The sequence below is a fragment of the Panthera onca genome, chromosome X (genome assembly GCF_046562875.1).
Source record: "Panthera onca isolate mPanOnc1 chromosome X, mPanOnc1 haplotype 2, whole genome shotgun sequence".
NCBI classification, from domain to species: Eukaryota; Metazoa; Chordata; class Mammalia; order Carnivora; family Felidae; genus Panthera; species Panthera onca.
This window is the reverse complement of record NC_138357.1, coordinates 89149027-89166062: the sequence shown is the minus strand read 5'-3', so window position 1 is coordinate 89166062 and position 17036 is coordinate 89149027. Positions and strand designations below refer to the sequence as shown.

General features: G+C 51.5%; 1 protein-coding gene and 1 pseudogene across 3 annotated transcripts in view; one reads left to right on the top strand and one right to left on the bottom strand.

Annotated features, from left to right (window-relative positions):
• Window positions 1-11280, bottom strand: part of ZNF674 (zinc finger protein 674) — a 34401-nt gene extending 23121 nt beyond the window's left edge. The window contains exons 1-5 of one of the 3 annotated variants that reach the window (XM_081793198.1): window positions 11170-11280; window positions 9392-9436; window positions 6031-6156; window positions 4572-4698; window positions 4166-4261 (exon numbers count right to left, since the gene is read on the bottom strand). In XM_081793198.1, coding sequence (XP_081649324.1) covers window positions 4166-4261; window positions 4572-4698; window positions 6031-6156; window positions 9392-9406 — 364 coding nt within the window. In that variant the 5' untranslated portion in view covers window positions 9407-9436; window positions 11170-11280. Of the gene's footprint in view, window positions 1-4128; window positions 4262-4571; window positions 4699-6030; window positions 6157-9391; window positions 9437-11169 lie in introns of those variants that run through there. The other 2 variants (XM_081793199.1, XM_081793200.1) reach the window with 2 other exon arrangements.
• On the top strand, window positions 6526-7072 carry LOC145714100 (zeta-crystallin pseudogene; annotated as a pseudogene).
• Window positions 11281-17036: the final 5756 nt, after the last annotated feature.

Here is a 17036-nt window from a genome sequence, read left to right as displayed (position 1 = left end):
TGGTCAACGAAAATGGTACGGCCATGCTGAGAAGCAGCGGGGTAATATCTCGTGAAGTTAAATATACATTTACCACATGACCAAGCAATACCACTCCAGGTATTTATCCAAGAATATGAAAACGTGCCCATGCAAACACCTGGATGTGTATGCTCATACCAACTTCTTTCATAATGACCAAAAATTCCAGAAGAATCCAATGTGCATAAACTGCTTAATGAATAAGCAAATACAACATCATTCACCTTCAAAAAGGAACAAGATGCTGATACATGTCAAACACGGATGAAGCTAAGAAGCATTAAGTGAAAGAAGCAAGACCCGTAAGGCAGGCCACTATAAGATGCATTTATAGGACATTCTAGAAAGAATAAAACTAGCAGACTAGAAAGAAATGAGAAGAATCCATTTCCAAATCCCAGATTTGGGAGTGAGGAAGACCTTTAATTATATAGAGGCACAAGGATATGCTTTAGGGGAATGAAAAGGTCCAGTATTTTGGTTCCATGACTAAATCTCTGTCAAATCTACAGGACTGTACGCGTAAGAAAGGTAGCTTACAGCATATAAATTATACCTCCATAAATATCACTTAAGAACAGTCATCTCAGCATAAATATATAATGAAAATACATGAAACATATACATGGGGATTATGATAAATGTCATCATATACAATCAAATACCATACGGTGCTACTTATGAATTTTTTTATTAAAATACCTACTAAGCATTATGGACAAACACTACTAAAAAATCATGAATTCTAGTTAATGATACGCCTGCAGAAGTATTCAGGGGTGAAGTGTCCAGATCTCAGAAACTTAGCAGGAAACACATCACAAAAAGCATTCAACACAAACATAGTTAATGACATGCCTGGGAAAGTATTCAGGGGTGAAATGTACTGGTCTCTGAAAGTTACCAGGAAACACATCACAAAAAGAAAGGGGGCTGATAGGGGCACCTCGGTGGCTCAGTCAGTTAAGCGACCCACTTCAGCTCAGGTCATGATCTCACAGTCCGTGAGTTGGAGCCCCGCGTCAGGCTCTGTGCTGACAGCTCACAGCCTGGAGCCTGCTTCGGATTCTGCGTCTCCCTCTCTCTCTGCCCCTCCCCTGCTCACGCTCTGTCTCTCTCTGTCTCAACAATAAATAAAAACATTAAAAAGAAAGAAAGGGGGCTGATGGGAGGACAGAGGAATTAGGACACATAGAGATATGAGAAAAAGCAAACAGAGCAAAATGTTCGCTGTAGAACCTAGGTGGAATTCTATGGGTATTCAAACTATGATTCTTTCACTTGTTCAGTGTGTGCATTTTCATGATAAGATGTCAGGAAGAAAGCTAGAAAAGAACAGCAAAATAAACCCAAAGTAAATAAAGGTAGAAGGAGAAGGAAAAAGAAAACAAAAGACAGGGAAAACGAAGAAAGGCAAAGACTTTTCTGGGAAAAGCTCAACCACCATCAATGAAGTTCAGACTTCACGCCACTACCTGGGACTGGACAACCCTGATGACCACCGTGAGGCCACTCTGCAGACTAACGGTTCCTAGAAGATTGCTATATCTCAGCACAAGCAGAGAAGTTATGGGACCTGCCAGAAATTTCCTCCAAGGCCCAGGGAATGTGCAGTCCCAGAGCGGCCTGAGGTCTGGGGGAATGAGGGAAGAGGGGCAAAATGCCCAGCAGTGAGTCCACACGCCCCGCCTTCCGTCCCAACGGATCCCAGGCTTCTGGGGGAGGCCTGGCCGTGTGTCCCCGTGCCCCTAGACCCCTCTCCGGGGATGGTTAAACTGCGGATCTTAACTAGACACGGAGTCAGATCTACCTGGAGTGTCGCTCAAAACGCACAGAACCGGGCCCACCCCAGGCTTTCTGAAAACATTTCCACCGGGAGGGACCACCTCGTGGGGTACCCTGAGGGGTCCACAGGCCACTAGGTGACACACGTCTGGTTAACCATGACTGTAATAAAAACTATTTTCCATGCACAACAGGGACAACAGTGATGACATTTACTGAGAGCTTCCACGGGGCCAGGCTTACGTTCACCCGCTCCTTCAATTCGGGCCGTCCCGGAAGTTCTAGCATCAGCCGCCTCCACAAACAGGCAAAGAGACTCTGGGGCCAGTGTGTGGAGGGAGGGACGGCCAGTGAGCGAAGAAGCCAGAATCTGAACCCTGCCTGTGAGCTCCAAAGCCTAGGTTCTTGACTACTGGGCTGTGGATGAGCCCCGAACCCCCTTCCTCTGCCCTCGTCCCAAACAAACCGTATCTGCTGAAGGTGCCCCCAGCCTCACAGCTGGACAGATAAGATGTAGGCGCTCTCCCAGGGGTCTGTGCTCTCGGCAGAGGATAAGCCACCCCCACAGAGCGAGGTTTGAAGAAGTTACCTGCTGGAGTGCAAACACAGCAGCTGAGACTACCACCTCCCCTTCCGCACGGAACCCGCACAGCAACTACCAACAGCACCCAGTTTCGTACAGAGCTGGGACCCGCAGGCCGAGGTGTAACCGAGCTCCATCCTGAGTGTTCAGAGGGGTGGGGGTGGGGGGGGGGCAAAATAGAAACCGCCAGAAATGCAGGTGGGGAGGTATGCCCGGGCCCAGGAGGTGCCACCAGCAGAATTACAGACACGAACCTGAGAAGAGGCAGCCCTTGGGGGTGAGAGGGGGAACGCGCCAGAGGACCCCGTGACCCGCACTGCGCCGCACCTACAGTGCACGAGCGGACGGTTACCCTAACATAATACAGTTCCGAACCCGAGGGAGCGGGGACCCCAAGAGGGGGCCGCGCCTCTGAGTGTGAGCCTCCTCCTTCCAGGGCACCGCTGCGCGGACAACTAGACATTTTGATTCCCAGAAACGTGGCAGGTGGGAAAAAGCACGCCGCCAGCACAGCAGAAATCCTCACGGATCTCCGCAAGGCCGCGGATGTAGGGTAGACTGAGCGAGAAAGCGGAAGGCGCACCCCCAAACGGCCGTGGGAGGAGGGAGGGGGTGCAGGCCCCGAGAGAGACGGCGCACAGCCCAGCCGGCGCGAGCCGCGGGGAAGGCTTCAGGGGAAACAAGGGCGCGGCCAGGCCCGCGGCCGGCGCAGCCGGGGCTCTGCCACCAGTGTCTGAACAGCCGCTGCAGAGCGGATTCACATCTGTGACCCTGAGGTGGACCCCAGCGCGTGACCTTCTGCTTAGGGCCCCGGCTGCTGGTCCACGGAGCACGCGGGGCAGTCCCGGAATCCACGCGCACGCCCTGAAGATGGGCCCACGGACCGGCCGCCGTGCGTGGGTAACAAACGGAGGAAGATCTGCATCTGAAGAGTGTGGGGGTCCCACAAGGGGCCCAGAGCAAAACCAACCAAACCAGCCCCCCACCGGACAAGGGCAAGGGCAGCTGTGCCCAGACCTGAGGCGGCGCTCACTGGAGCGAGCCGCCTGGGGAAATGTCCTCTCAGGTTGACCTGTTTTCAGTGAATACAGAGATGACACAGAAGACAGGGGAGTGGGAGGGAAGCATTGATGCGAGCAGGATCCTGACAACAGGCAGGGTCGAGTCAGGTCTGGAAGGGACTGAGGAGCTGAGACGAGAGGACACGGTCGTGGGAAGGTTGACACCATCTGCACAACCTGAGCACAGACAAGACCATGGTGGCTGCCCGGCCTGGCCTAGCTGAAGGTCACTAGCAAAGCTTTTGGTCCACACCAGCTGCAAGGAACCAGGCGGATTGTCTTCCTGGGGCTGAAGAAGACTACAGGTGTCAATGGAAGGGCCCGCAGGGTGTAAAGAGGAACCCTCACGCCTGCACCCACGTCTTGAGGAAAATGCAAACGCCCAAGAGAGAGGAAATGCCCTGTGAGCTTCCAGAAAGCAGGGGGAGCACACAGGGGGAAGGCTCGGTACTTCCCCCGCCACCGAGGATACTGGGAGCTAGAGAGGGGACCTGAACAAATGGGGTGCACTGCCTGAACCCCAGCAAGAACAAGGAGGCTGCGGGAGGGCGGTCGGTGGGGGCACCGCGTGGATGTGACAGCAGCTCGCTTCATTGAACCCAAGTTGTGTCCCCGAGTCTAGGGGCGTGGAGAAGAGCTCCCAGGCGGGCCCCCCACGCCAGGCTCTCACTGACCTACCAGGTCCCCTGGCCTGACTGGCCCGGCACCTGCTCACCCGGAGGGTTCCGCGTCGGGGTCTCTCCCTCTGCTGTCCTGGCCTCTCCTCCTTGTCCCAATCTGATGACCACATCGGGTTTGGGAACTAGCTGTCCTGAGGAGGGGAAATGACACAGACTTTGTTATTAACGCCACATGGGTTCCAGAACCGACACCAAACCCTGCCGACCAAAGGTGGTCCGGCCTGGGTGCCCGCCCAGGAGGACAGCTATGCCCCTCAGTGCACCACACCACAGAGCAGGCGACGGCACAGTGTCCCGTGTGGGGTGCAAACAGGGTTACGACTTCCCAACAGTGAGCCTTAGGCCCGAACTCGTCCGGGGCTCCAGACGCCCCTGAGCAGGTACCAGCTAGGTGACACGTGTATGTGTGTGTTCCGGTCACACTGTGGCACGGTCCCTCACCCACGGAGACCAGGTGGCTGTAGTTCTCCAGCATGACGTCCCTGTACAGGTTCTTCTGAGCCGAGTCCAGGCATCGCCACTCCTCCAGGGTAAAGTCCACAAACACGTCCCGGAAGGTCAAGGACTCCTGCAATGGCACATTCCTCATTAGCCCAGAGGGCTCAGCTGGGGGACAGACGGGACAGCGTGTCCCATCTTAGGTCTTTCTCTCGTGGTAGAGGTTCAGTATCGCCACCATCCCGGGACAGCCCTGACCGATGAGGACAGTAATGCACACAGAGTGTAAAGTCACTTGTGCAGGGTCACACAGCTAGGACACGGGGATGAAAAGACATGCCTTCTGCTTTCCAAACCCACGTGTTAGGGGTTTTTGTAATTAGAAAGAGAGAGAAAGTGTACATGGAAGCAAGCGGGTCAGGAGCAGGGGGGAGAGAGAAAGAGAATCCCAAGCGGACTCTACGCCCAGTGTGGCGCCGACACTCGGCTCGATCTCATGACCCTGAGATCGTGACCACAGCTGAAACCTAGAGAGCGACACTCAACCAACTGAGCCACCCCAGCGCCCCAGCCACATCCATGTTTTTATCTTATTCTTTTTTTAACGTTTTTATTTAGTTTTGAAAACAGAGAGCACGAGTGGTGGAGGGGCAGAGAGGGAGGGAGACACAGAATCTGAAGCAGGTTCCAGGCTCTGAGCTGTCAGCACAGAGCCCGACACGGGGCTCGAACTCATGAGCCGTGAGGGCACGACCTGAGCCAAAGTCAGATGCTTAACGGACTGAGCCACCCACGTGCCCCGACATCCACATTTTTCTTTTTTTTTTTCTCCCCGACATCCACATTTTTCAACATGACACTGCATTGCTCGTCTACACAAATGTTCTTTGCTGCTCCCTACGCTATTTGAGACAGTCCAGTATACAGTGTTTATGTAACTAAAGTTACTTTAACCTTTATAAAGAAACAGATGAGCCATTAAAACATCTTACCCTGGAAATGCAATATTCCAACTTGTTTACCAAATAGGGACGAGCAGGTAAGTCCCAAGGATGTAAAGATTAATAAAGACAAAAACACACTTTCTGAACAGAAGGAGCTGAGCCTGCCAGAGGGAGAACGACACTTACACACTCATGTATGAAGGGGAGGGCGGGCAGCAGGGTGGGCTCCTGTCCTCTGAGGGCAACGGTGGGGGGAGCAGAGGGAACAGAGAACAGAAATTAGTCAGGTCTGCGTGGGGCTGGCGGAGAAGGCTTCGCAGGGGACGCTGAGCTAGAACAGTTCCAAACACAGCTACTCAGGACTATGAAGCAACAGGAAACATATTCTGGTCTCTCCTCTAGGTGCCCAGTGTGGAGTTCCTAAAACCCTTGTAAATCCGCAAGTGAGAAGAACAGAGGGAGCATCTCTCATTCCTGTTTTTTTTTAATTGATGAGTTTTGTTTTATGCCAATTATACGTTGAGAAAATCCCAGCGGCACGGGGGTTGGGAGCTTCCTGGTGGGTGAACATCCACATTCCAGAAGAACGATGCTTGCCAGATCCACAGATCCATATTCGGTGACTCGCGAGCCTCATTTATCTTCTGTAGTATCGTTATCACATTTTTTTAAATTTTTAAATGTTTTTTTTTAATGTTTATTTTGGAGAGAGAGAGAGAGACAGAGACAGAGACAGAGACAGAGCACAAGCGGGGAAGGGCAGACAGGGAGGAGACACCAAATCCGAAGCAGGCCCCAGGCTCTGAGCTGTGCGCACAGAGCCCGATGCGGGGCTCGAACCCATGAACTGTGAGATCATGACCTGAGTGGAAGTCGGACACTCAACCGACTGAGCCACCCAGGCGCCCCAGTATCGTTATCACATTTAAGGTTAAGTGGCTTCGGTCCCCTTTTTTGTGGAATCTGAGTGAGCCCTGGCAGAATTCGCTTCCCCTCTCTAGAACCGGATCACCATGGCAACTGGACTGAAATTGATGAGAGCAATTGGAGTTGTTGAATTTGGTGGACCGGAAGTGCTGAAACTCCAGTCGGGATGTGGCAGTACCAACTCCAAAAGACCATCAGGTTGTAATCAAGGTCCATGCATGTGGTGTAAACCCAGTGGAAACATAGATTCGTTCTGCTACTCACAGGATAAAACCACTCTTACCCTATACTCCTGGTTCAGACGTGGCTGGGGTAACAGAAGCTGTTGGACGTAACGTATCTACTTTCAAGAAAGGTGACGGAGTTTTCACTCCCAGCACCATCTCTGGGGGCTATGCTGAGTATGCTCTTGCAGCAGACCACACTGTGTACCCACCGCCAGAAAAACTGGACTTTAAACAAGGAGCTGCCATCGGTATCCCATATTTTACTGCTTATCGAGCTCTGCTCCACAGCGCCCGTGTGAAAGCTGGAGGAAGTCTTCGGGTTCATGGGGCTAGTGGAGGAGTTGGATTGGCCGTATGCCAGACTGCCAGAGCTTCTGGTTTAAAGGTTCTGGGCACAGCCGGCTGAAACCTGTAATAGGTTCTCAGTATTCATTGGAGAAGGTGGCCCAGGCTCATGAAAATATCATCCACGGCAGTGGGGCTACTGGGAAGATGATTCTTCTCTTAGAATGATTCAGTCTTTCATGTATTTCCTGTGCGATTAGAAGTTTCCTGCCCCAGTTTTACTTATACTACTTTTGCTCCAAGTAGCATTCATTTGATTTAGTGAGTTTCTTATATTGAAAAACAAGATTTATCTTTAGAGATCTGGGCATTGGAGTACAATTTACTTTATAGTTCACAATATGTTTCATGTCTCCCGCCGACCTCTAATCAAGGAGTCATCATAGTAGGAAACAGAATGTTAGTAGCCATTTGGCATTGGGTACATTACAGAAATTCCTGGTACTTGATCATTAATTCCCTACCTTGGACTAAAGCAAGCTAATTCAAAATAAGACTGCGTGATTTCCGAGCCTACCTGTCCTTGTAAAGGATCTTCAGTTATCTGTTTAGCCCAGAACTATATTGGACTCTGAAGATTTTCTAGACTAAACAAGACCCCTTTTCCAAACTAATCTCATCGGCAAGGTAAACAATGTCCACAGAACTTTGTTTTTTAAAAAATAGTTTCCCGGGCGCCTGGGTGGCTCAGTCGGTTGGGCGTCCGACTTCAGCTCAGGTCACAATCTCGCAGTCCGTGAGTTCGAGCCCCACGTCAGGCTCTGGGCTGATGGCTCAGAGCCTGGAGCCTGCTTCTGATTCTGTGTCTCCCTTTCTCTCTGCCCCTCCCCCGTTCATGCTCTGTCTCTCTCTGTATCAAAAATAAATAAACGTTAAAAAAAATTTAAAAAAATAAAATAAAATAAAATAAATAAAATAAAAAATGGTTTCCCAGTATTTCCCCAAATATTAGAACATTCACTATGTTAATGGTTGATTACTAATTATCCATATATTCTGTGAAGATAGCAGCCTTATCTTTGTTAGTGTGACAGTAGGTCCGTAGTCTCTCCAGATAGATATTTCTTGATGATTTGATTTTCAAAGTAGATTTAGAATTATCTGTCTGATAGGAGTCATATATTTTTCTTTAAATGACTAAACAAATTTGACATATTAAGACTGGGCGGCTTTTGTTTCCATAGCATGGTAACTTGCAGTAAATTCTGTAGGAAAATAAAAACTGTTGATCTATTTCATCTTTATGTATATATATATATGTACTTAATACACATATATACTTTATATATAATACTTGCCTTATATCATATCTCTTTTACATAGTTCCTAAGGATTAATTCTTAACAGTGTTCTGTGTTGGAAGTCTTTATCTAAACTAAATAAATGCCATCACTGTTAGGGGCAAGGGAAAAAAAAAAGGTTAAGTGGCTTCAAAACATGAATTGGATCCCTTTTCTTCTTGCAACAGCCTGGAAAAGCTGAACACAGAAATGATGTGGTCTTTAACATTTCGTGAAAGTAGTAACTAGTCCAGGATCTGGGACTGCCAGTTTAACGTGTGAGTACCTTTGACCCACAAACCCAACTTCCGGGTGAATTCCCCATCAACACCTGCGCTAATGAGCACACACATACAGAGTCAGCCGAGAGGCACGGTATAGAGCAGGAAAAGAGGGGTAAAAACCCGAATATCCACAGAGAAACAGTTCAAACGATGCACCCGTCCCCCTGCCCAGGAGGTGAAATCATCTGTATGAGTGGATGAGGACCACCACCCGGGATACAAGCAGGTGGGGAGAGCAAGACGGGAGTGGGGCAGGGTGGTGTTCGTGCAACCTCACACCCAACACCGCACGTGTTCCTGCTTTCAGTGGACGAAACGCACGTAGACGCGTCTACCCCTCGCCATCACCCAACTGTTACCAGCGGGCATCTCTGAGGAGAAACGGGACACCAGGGGGAGAAATAGGGATGTTTCAGCTACCCTCTAACGCACGGTAAAACGCCAAGCATGGATTTCCTTTCGACGTTTTGAACATAACAAAAAAGCCAACAGTGAAGTGGCCATGGAACCGGGGGAAAAGGAGACTCTGTGCTTCAACAATTATCTCTGAGAAGGAAAAGAAAAAAGCAGGGCGGGGGGGGCGGTGCATGCCCCAGAGAAAGAAGGAGATGAGAGCACTCCTTTCTTGCTCTCTCGTTTTTTAATTTTTTTTGTTGTGGTGAGGGGAAGGATCGGAGAACCCCAAGGTGGATGACAGCATGGACAGAAAAAAGCCGAGGCGGAGGGGAGTAACGCAATTGTCAAGGGTACAATACGGGTGCCCCAAAGCTGCCTCAAGGTCACTGGACACAAAGTAGGGGGAAATTAGGAACTCACCTGGAACATGGCCATCCTGTTCTGCTCGAGACAAAGGGCAGAGATCTAGGAAGACAGAATTGGGGCATCCAGATCAGTGCATTCAGCCAGGAGAGCATCCCCACCAGCCTGATAATAATCACCCTTGCACCCTGGGGAGGATGGTGTGCAACCATGCCCAGGAGCCCCAGGCCGTTCCCTTGGGCTTTGGATAAGCTCGTGTGGGCTTTGCAGGTGACCTGTGTTTGTGGGCCTCCAAAATACATTGGAATATTATTTCATTTCTTAACCTATTTAAGAGCAGTTTACAAAAAAGGAAGTGCAACGCAATCTCACTCCTTCGGCAATAAGTACGTCCTGAGGAACAGCGGTGATTAAAATGTTGATACTGGTTTTCGCTGATGATTGCAGTCCTCTTGTTTTGTTTACTTGCATTTAAAAAAATTTTTTTTTAGTATTTCTTTTTTGGAGTGAGAGACAGAGCACGAGCAGGGGAGGAGTAGAGAGAGAGGGAGACACAGAATCCGAGCTGTCAGCAGGGAGCCCGACGCGGGGCTCGAACCTACACACCGTGAGATCATGACCTGAGCCAAAGCCGGACGCTTAACCAACTGAGCCACCCTCACATCCCTTGTTAACTTGCATTTTTGACTGTGAATATTATTACTAATAAAATGGAAATGAACAGTGATTACGCTGAGCCCCGAAAGTGACAGACCCTTAGCAGAGTCTGGAGGACAGGGATACCTGGCTGCAGTTTGCAGGAAGGAGACAAACTAGGGCTGAAGAAGGGGCAGAGGGGCAGCCGGGGGCAGGGAGGCAGGTGAGGAGCCCAGCACCGATCGTTCCACAAGGAGCTGGAAACCACTGCCCCTGCCCTCCACTGGCCGCCCCCACCCAGTTCTGGCCTGTCACTTTCTCCTTTCCCATGATGCCCATTCAACTGCCTGCTCTTCCCGCCTTGGCGGTTTTCTAAAGAAAGTGTCAGCAAGGAGCTTTTGCACAGAGTAGCTGCTGTCACTGCAGCAACCCCTGCGGCGGCCTCAGGACAAGAGAGCTCGGCCCCGTGCAGGTGAACAACTCGGGCTCTCAGGCCCAGGGACAGTGGCACCAAAATGAGGCAGCAGAAACAGCTGACAACATACCTCTGGACCGCTTGCAAATGTTCCCAAGTGAAAAACAAAACCATACGAGAGCTTTCTGTACTTGAGTCAGACTGGAGGGAGAGTCCACATTTCTGCTAGTGGCAGGTGGGAGGTTCTCACTCTGGGGCTCACTCAAATCCAGAAACATCCAATGGCAAAAGCTGTGTGCACAGAAGTGTCAGGAGAGAGTCCTGTGCAGCTGGCAGTGATCCCTGTCAGCCTGATCCGACCCTCACAGGCACCACAGCAGGCCGCCCTCCTCACGGCAGCATTACTCCACCTGTCTGTGCATTTCGTCTCTCTCCCCCAATGGGGTCCAACTTCCCAGTCACACAGTGGGCATGGTCTCTCTCAGCTGGAGGGACAAAGGCCACTCCAAGTCCAGCTCTTCTTCGACCTGCTGTCCTCTAAGCCTCCACCCTCAGCGCTGGGGTCAGTCTGTCCTGAGAGCCTCCTCCCTCGGCCCTGGGCTCTGGGTCTGTCCTGTGAACCTCCTCCCTCTGTCCTAGGCTCTGGGCTGAGGCTCCTCCTCCTAGGACTCTGATAAGAGCTCTCTTGTTCCTAACGACGCAGGACCAAGGATCCAGAGACAAACGCATCTCCGTTGGGACCATGGCCACAGCACCGCATCTGTCCCTGAGCCAGGGAACTCACCTTCTGAGGCCTCGACTGGCTCTTCTGTAGACTAGGAAGACCAGGGGCGGCCGAGCCGGAGCCCGCAGGAGGTGAGCAGTGGTCTCACTGATGCGCCCTGACCCTGGAAACAATGACCGCACAGGAGATGCAGTGAGCAACCTCTCTGAGGCAGTGAAAGTGAGGAAAACCCAGATGGAATACTTTATGGAAGCAGCCACAAGGCCTCGTTTCAGTGTTAAGAGTAAACGCTTAGTAGCAGCCTAACTGTCGCCAGACAAGGAGCTAAGCACTGCGTCATCCCATAAGGGTCCTAGCTGTGGACTCGAACTGATTGCCCGCTCTGTCGCTTGGATTCATTCAGTGAAAAAGTTGAGTGCCTACTGTGGGCCTGTCCAACGTGCTGCAGGTACATCAGTGAACAAAGTAATCAGAGTTCCCCGACCCTGCGGAGCTGTGTTCTAGCAGGGAAGGCACACAGCAAGCACAAAGTTGATACATTTCGGGAACGTTCGTTAGAAACGCATAGGTGCTAGAAGGATCTCCCGGGGTTTTCTAGCCGTGTGACTCTGGACAGGCTACGAGCCTTTCTGTAGTTGCTTTATCGCGATATAATGAAGACAATCGTAGTACCTACTCACAGCCCTCGGGAGGATGACCATGCACCCCAAGGGCGCCTCGCACGTACTAGACACTCAGCAAACGGCCGCTGAACCTGACCCACCGACTCAATGACAGTATCACTGGCTGTCGCCCCCGGCCCGTCGCCCACACTCAGCCCAGGGCCCCGAGGTCGCAGGGGCGCGAACCTATCACCCGCACCTGCCCTCCGGCCCGTGCCTGCTCCGCCTCCCGGTACTTGGCTACCAGAACCCGACAGCCAGGTCGGATGACAACAAGCGGCGCGACCTCGCGCCGCCCTCGGGTCAGCGGAGCACTTCCGCTCCCGGCGCCCCGCAGCCCGAGGTCGGAGCGCGGCGCACGCGCACGAGCTGCTTCGGGGGCCTCCACGGCCAATGGCCAAGATGGCGCGAGTCGCGGCCAGTGATTCCGACGGGGTTCGCCTGGGGCACGATGTAGGGACCGGAGCGGGCGACCGTTTTCCGGACGACTCGCACGAGAGGCCGGGGGGCGGCGAGGGGCCGGCGGACGGTCGCAGAGGCCCCGGTCCCGCCGCCTCCGAGGCCGAGGCGCCGTCTCCCGCGCCGTCTGCCGCGCACCCTCCATCCCCGGGAGCCGCGCTCTCCGCTGCCTTCAGCTTCTCGGAATGAGAAAGGGTAGTGGGGCCTGCTGCCGTTCTCAGCGGCACATGGGCGCCGCCATCTTGGGGGCGGGGCCTGTCCCTGGGAACCGGGCCTGCCCCAGGGGTCAGAGAGCAGAGGGCGGGCTCGGTCGGGGGAGTGGCCCGGAAGAGCGCTTGGGAGCGGGCGGGGAGGGAGGGCGATGCGCGCAGTGGGAGAAACCCCGATGCCCGAGTCTCCTGAAATAAATCGTGTTACTCCCAGGGTGCGACCCGGGGCGTCCAGGGAGAGTCTGGTGTTTGCTTTTTGATAACACTGGGTAAAGTAGCCGAGCGTGTTGTTCTCTGTGCCGGCCGGTGTGCCAGCCGGTGGCAGCACGGCCTGCTAAAAAGGCCTGTAAGTGCCTTGAGGAAAGTTTTCTGGTTCCCGCCAGGGTCTGGGGAAAGAGGCCCAAGCGTGTGCTGCCCCTGGAGCTGCCTGCCACGAAGCAGAACTCTTTGGTCCGGGCACCGCAAGGTCCCGGCTCAGATCCACCGGATTGCTTCTGGGCCAGAGCCAGCGGGTGCCAGGCACTGTTGCGAGAAGCACGTGACAAAACCGTCGTGGAGCCGTCATAGGCGAATGGGATCTCCATTGGAGCATACTGCTCTGTCCCTGTCTTTCCCTTTCCCCTCCGAGGTAACTGACATTCCCGGGTGGTTTGGATGCATCAGAGCCCAAACTTCCACCGCAGAGTTCTGGGAAGTGAGTGTCCCAAGCCTTGTGTAGGAGTCCCAGGAGAGAAGCCTGTTTGCCCTCAGGGGAGTGGGCATTGCCACCAGTGTCAGTTCTTTGCGCATTTGTAAGCGATGGCCAGTCCTCGAGAGACCATCGTATTTGTTTCTAGAGGAGAGGCGACCTGCTAACCTTTTCAGACATCGGTATCAGGAGACCAGAAAATTAATATGATAGTGTCCCAAGGACAGTAGAGAAACCCCCAACTGCAGAAGGACCTCGTCTTTGGCCTTAGTCAGACTGTCCCCATACCCTCATAACACAGGAGCAAGTTGATGGGCATGTGGTTGGTTATTGCTCACGCAGTGCCAGTTTTTCCTAGCAGTGAGTCAGGCGACTAGCAAGTAAGAAACACGCCAAGCTGGGGCGGCTGGGTGGCTCAGTCGGTTTCGTGTCTGACTTCGTCTCAGGTCGTGATCTCACGGTTCCTGAGTTCCAGCCCGGCGTAGGGCTCCATGCAGGCAGCTCAGAGCCTGGAGCCTGCTTCAGATTCTGTGTCTCCCTCTCTCTCTGCCCCTCCCCTGCTCACGCTCTGTCTCTTTCTCTCTCTCAAAAAGAAGTAAACATTCAATAAAATTAAATTTAAAAAAGAAAGAAACGCCAAGGTGCCCCTCCAGCCCATACTATGCCCCATACTCAGCTCAGGCTTTCAGGTTCTTCCTGAGGATTACCTGGGCAAACAGCGATTGATGGTTCAATCAATCAAATCAGTTGATTGTATGTCTTAGAGCCCGGGACTTGACCCATGTCAGCCACCTGGCAAATGGTGGGTTTTTTGGTTCTCTCCCACAGACTGGAGAACATGCTGTTGCCCTTGCTGCACTTTCCTGCACCGTGGGCTCCCGTTTTGGTACCTTTTCCACAACTGGGCCTCTTGGTAAGGAACCATCTTCCCACCCTGCCTAGAATCACCACTCACCTCCAAACTGAAAACATTTTTTTTAATGGCTGTTAATTAAGTTCAGATTCATTGTGAAGGGGTAACTCAGTGGAGCTTGGTTACTCAAGCTTTTGAAAGAAAAGCCTGTCTCCGGAGGATTGGCCCTTTTCTAGCTCCTGGGAGGCCGCCGCTAAGCCCCTGTCATATTCTGCCCGATCAGAGTGTTTTTGGATTCCAGGCATCGCCGTCCTAGTTGGGCCAGATCGTTTATACAAAGATTGTGACTTGCGGTGAACATCTGTGTTTGTATGTGTGAGGCCCTGGGCCACGCTGTGTTCGTTTGACGTCTGGGGGCTGTCGACTGAGTAGCTGAAGTCAGTCATGTGGTCATGCCTGCATGACCTCCAGTAGAGTCCCTGCACCCCAAGGCTTGGCTGAGCTCCCCTGGCCGGCAGCACTTAGCAGGTTTTGTGACGCACCATTCCTGGGAGAATTAAGCATTGACCCGCGTGACTCCTTTGGGAGAAAACAACTGATCTGTCACCACGGGTTTCTACTGGACGTCCCCCGTGTGCCTTTTTCCCCTTGCTGGTTGTCCTGTGCGCGCTGTCACTGTAATAGGTCATCACCGCGTATAAAGCAGCTCAGAAGGACTCGCAGGACTCTGAAAAGTAGAACAGCTTTCCTGAGTCCCAGGGAATCTTCGAGCCTGACGAGGGTCCCGGAGACCCGCCTCACGCTGTTGCTACAGGTGCTCAGATCGGTACACGCTCTACCGTGTGATTCAAGCATCCCAGTAGGTGGACCTACTGAACCCAGTTGGACTGTGCCCTTGGCAATCCCCAGGTTGCAGACCTGATCCGGAACATCCTGAGGGCACTCGGAGGAGCGAGCGCGTGCCCCGGGGCAGGAGCTGAGCGGGATTGCTTTCTTGCCACGTTCTGCTGAGGGTCCCTGGCACCTGCCAGAACACCTTCCTGGAGTTCTTCCCCGCAATGGCCAAGGTGACAGGCCCATGGCGCAATGCCTTGATGGGATTCTGCTCTTTGAACTGCATGAATTGCCCTAAAGAATGGAAGGCCAGTTGCAGGCGTTGGTCTCGGGGCTTGACTACATGGCCCTTTCTGCAGCTGGCCCTGCGGATTTCTGCAGGCAGGAGGGCACCAAGAGTGAGTGGCTGCTATAGTCAGAAATGAAGGTCTTTTCTCTTGTGGCAGTTCCTGCAGTCATTTGCGCTTTAAAGTCCCTTTCTATGGTTAAGTCACCATCTCCTCTGAACGTAACAGATGTTTTTGCCAAATATCTTTTCAATAGGTAACTTTTGTTGTAACACTGGTTCGTGTAGTAAAATTACTGCCTACAATCAAATATATTTTTACACTTCCGTCAGCTCTCTCTGTCTGGATTTCCTACTGGTTAATAATGTTGAAGCACAAAACCAAATTCTTTTTTAAAAAATTTTACTTATTTAGAGAGAGCGAGCAAGGGAGGGGCAGAGAGAGAGAGGGAGAGAAAGAACCCCAAGCGGGCTCTGTGCTGCTAGCACAGAGCCTGATGCGGGGCTTGAACCCACCAACCATGAGATGGTGACCGGAACCAAAACCAAGAGTGGGACACTCAATCTACTGAGCCACCCAGCTGCCCCCAAAACAAAATTATTCATGTCTATCTGCAGTGTGAATTTCACATGCTAAGTCAGAGATGACCCATGGGTGACAATGATTGAAATTTCATTTTGTTGTCTGTAATTATGATGAACAAAGTATGAGCTGTGGGTGAAATAACATACCCTAGATTCATACCCTCTCTGTTTTATATGAATTATCTGATGCTCGAGTAGGAGAGGAACACATTCCTCCCAATCTACATTCATTACATTCATAGGGGTTTCTCCAACGTGAATTCTCTCATGGTTGGCAACTGTTCGGCCACGTTTATATTTGGGATTTCCCAAATTTGGCACATTTGTAGGATTCTCCCCAGCAAGAATGGTCTCCTATTGGCATGGGTGAAGTCATGTCTAAAGGTCTTTTCTCATTCACCTCATGTATAGTTTCTGAGATGTGAGGATTGGCTAACTTAACACATTTGCAGGATTTCCCTCCAATGTGAATTCTCTAACATTAAGTAAGGTGTGAGTATTGGCAAAAAGCTTCCCATGTTCCTTACTTTATTTTTTTTAACATTTTTATTGTTTATTTTTGAAAGAGACAGAGCACGAGTAGGGGAGGGACAGAGAGAGAGAGGGAGACACAGGATCCGAAGCAGGCTCCAGGCTCCGAGCTGTCAGCACAGAGCCCGACGCAGGGCTCGAACTCTAGAACCTGGAGATCATGACCTGAGCTGAAGTCGGATGCTTAACTGCCTGAGCCACCCAGGCACCCCGTATGTGCCTTACTTTAACAAGGTTTCTATCCAATAGGAATTTTCTAGTGCTGAATAAATTGTAATCCAGAACTCAATGCATTTGCAAATTGATTTACACCCTAGGTTTTCTCTGTATCGTGTGTTCCCTGATGTTGAGTGAAGTCTAAGCATTATATGCAAGTCTTTGCCATGTCTTGAGTTAGGAGCGTTTTCATTTTTTTCTAATTTTTTAAGTTTATTTATTCATTTTGAGAGAGAGAACGAGCGGGGGGAGGGGCAGAGAGAGAGAAGGAGGGAGAGGATCCCCAGCAAACTCCGTGCTGTCAGCACAGAGCCCAATGTGGGGCTTGAACTCACAAACTGCGAGATCATTACCTGAGCTGGAACCAAGAGGTGGACGCTTAACTGACCGAGCCGCCCAGGCGCCCCAGGAGGATTTTCTTCAAAAGACAATCTCTGTCCTTGAGCAGACAAGTAGAATTCTTTTCATGTCCGTTTTATTTCAGGGGCTTTTCTTCTGCATAAGCAACTTGCTTTATTGTGACTAAACGTATTTGGGAATTTTTGATCCTACGTATAATATTGTGGCTCTCTAATTCCTTTTGTGAAAATGTTCTTGTTTAACA